Source organism: Otolemur garnettii, unplaced genomic scaffold (genome assembly GCF_000181295.1).
Source record: "Otolemur garnettii isolate 467f Iridium unplaced genomic scaffold, OtoGar3 scaffold00022, whole genome shotgun sequence".
Lineage (NCBI taxonomy): Eukaryota > Metazoa > Chordata > Mammalia > Primates > Galagidae > Otolemur > Otolemur garnettii.
Genome location: NW_003852417.1, coordinates 19,857,581 through 19,860,290, shown reverse-complemented (window position 1 = coordinate 19,860,290; position 2,710 = coordinate 19,857,581). Strand labels below are relative to the sequence as shown.

Genomic DNA, 2,710 nt, shown 5'->3' with positions numbered 1-2,710 from the left:
TCCAACTGCCCTGAAGTGGGGGACCTGGCCCACAGCACTCCATCCCTCCTGAGGCATTTTGGGTGACAAATGGGCACACAGGATTCTGTGTCAATTCCCAAAACTTGCAAATAAGAAAACCCCAGGCCCCAGATTTCCATTCTGAGAAATGGGTGGCTACTTCCTACCTCAGCAGCTGAGGACTGGGAACAAGCCGGGATGTGCCCAGTCCAGGAGCCCCAGGCTCTGAACAGCTGAGGTGGGGGCAGAGTGCACAGTACCCAGGCTGGCTGGGAGGCCTCACCTCCCCAGTCACTGCCAAGGACACCTCATGCAGCCTCCCAGCAAGGACCTCCGTGTGACAGGTGGCCAGGCACCGGATGCTCGCCAGGCCCTTCTCCTTCAACTGCCTGGGAAGAGAGACCAGGCCTGTGGCAGTTGGTGCAGAGGGGAGCCCCACAGAGCGGCAGCACCCACATCAGCACAGCGCCACACGCACTCCAACAGTAGGGTGGGACTCCATGACCTCAGATTGGGGTTTCCTGGGGTAACATCCTGGCCCTAAATCCTAACCAAGCAGTAAGGACCACTTTTATGGGGCTCCTGGCTGGTCCTCAGCTCTGCAGAGCTGGGACTAAAGCCACCCCCAGGACTATTACTGGCTACAGTAGAGTCACAACTGTGTGTCACCTTGGCACAAAGCTGACACCCTCAAAAGAAGGCACTTGAACAGGGAGAATGGAAGTCTATCCTCCATGGAAGACCGTGGAGGGCTTCCTGCAGTGCTTGGACCCCAAATTACTGCTTTGCCATCACCAAACTGCTTGTCCTCCCACTGTGCTTTGTGTCCCACCAGCACAATGGGAGGAACACTCAGATTAAGTCTGATTCAGGGAAATAAAGGGCTGGGGCATTTGTTTGGCCCCATGCTGTAGAGTCAAACTCATACTCACATACCTGGCTCTGGCATGTCCCAGAGCAGTACACAGGCTGTTTGCAGCATCCCAGGGCATACGCACATGCACATGTACACACGTACACACATGTGCACACATGCACACATACGCACAGGCATACCCAGGCCCCAGTGCCCAGAGTAAGGTATCTCCTCACCAGTCGCTGCTGCTGAGGCACTGCAAGGCATCTACCAAGCCCAGGTCCGGGTTTGAGAAAGGCCTCAACTCTTTAAAGGCTCTAAGATCCATCTCCTCCTCCTCCTCTTCCCAGTCAGGAGACCCCAAAGTTAGCACCGCTGGTAATGAGTTAGCTGCACTCACAGAAAAGAAAAGAAACCACAGGCTTCACCCGAGAGGACAGGGAAGAGCCTCACCCAGATGGCAGGGGGTGCTGCTGGCTACCCTCAGCACCCAAGGCCTGGCCCACAGCCCTGAGCCCACCCGTCAGGCCAGGCGTGCATAGGACAGACCAGTGACGCTGAGCAGCGAGGAGAGAGCCAAGAAGACCACTTAACTCTCTCCCTTTGGTTGACATTTTCCATTTCCACCATTGTCAACGTGATTATTATAAACAAACTGGCTTGTGATATGCTGCTTGATGTCACATGACAAGGCCCTGAAGCCAGCGACTCCCCCCAGTCTTGCCCTCTCTGTGGCTGGGTCAGGGCCTGAGGGCCTGCTGCTGGACACTTCCGGCCCACTTTGTACCCCTCTTCTCTACAGAGGCCTGTAGTGTTCTCAGCCTCTCCTCCTTCCCTCCTACTACCCAGCCTTTTGTGAAGTTGCCCACAAGCCAGAAAGTGCTCCAAGGGCAGATGGCTGGAGGAAGGCAGGGGACAATATAGGTAACCGGTGCCCACATGGTCCTACCCTTGTAGGAACTGAAAACAAGGAGGTGGTTGTGTTTTTAGACAGATAGAATCATAAACTCCTAGAAATACAGGAAGGACTCTCTCCCTAGCCCAATGCCCTAATCACACAGTTGAGGTACTAGAGGCCCCACACTGCCCCTCAGCTCCTCCATCAATGCTGCCAGGATGAGTTCTCTTCCCACTCTAGAGCTCTCACTACCGCATCTCACTTCCTGGCTAATTCTTTCCAGAAGGTCACGTCCACAAGGATGATTCTCACCGCAGTATATCCGGGAGGCCCTGGGCAAATCTGAGTTGAGAGGCAGTGATTTACTTGAAGCCAAGGTTCAAAGGCCTCATTCCTGTCACGTGCATGTGGAAATGGATCTTAATCAGTCCTTCGGGTCCCCCTCTGGTAGGCAGAAGTAACACCCAACCTCCCCATCCTTCCCTGGACGGCACGGACGTGAATCATGCCCTGTCTTCCAAAGTCAGCAGCCCAGCCTCCTGCCCCCCAGCCTGCCTCATCTCACCCTCCCTGGCATTCAGCATCCACCCTGGATTTCAAAACAAACCCACACAAAGCACCAGCCGGTAAGCTCCAGCCACTGGTCTCTTGAGGGTTGTTATTCTCTTGAGGGTTTGTGTCGTCTTGGCTTTGCCAACCGCCTACTCCTGAAGGTTTTTCAATAATGATCACATTTATGCCTTGAGGTTCAGTAATTTCTGTCCTTTGCACACACAGACCTGAAGGAATTGAGAAGATCCAGCAGGCCTCCCCTAAACCAGCCCAGTCTCCTGAGAAAGGCTACAAGCTCATGGGATTTAGGAGGAAAATCGGGAAGACAACCAGGTTTACAGTCCCCAAGTCCTATCATTTCCAGCCAGACCAAAAAGCACACACAGGTCCAAGCTGTTAAGCAA

The 2,710-nt window shown here is 54.1% G+C and overlaps 1 protein-coding gene across 1 annotated transcript in view; it reads right to left on the bottom strand.

The window, feature by feature from the left end:
- The window catches only part of TOGARAM2 (TOG array regulator of axonemal microtubules 2), a 44,942-nt gene that overhangs the window by 20,684 nt on the left and 21,548 nt on the right, over window positions 1–2,710 (bottom strand). The window contains exons 9-10 of the mRNA XM_003787564.2: window positions 1,093–1,246; window positions 284–389 (exon numbers count right to left, since the gene is read on the bottom strand). Coding sequence (XP_003787612.2) covers window positions 284–389; window positions 1,093–1,246 — 260 coding nt within the window. The remainder of the gene's footprint in view (window positions 1–283; window positions 390–1,092; window positions 1,247–2,710) is intronic.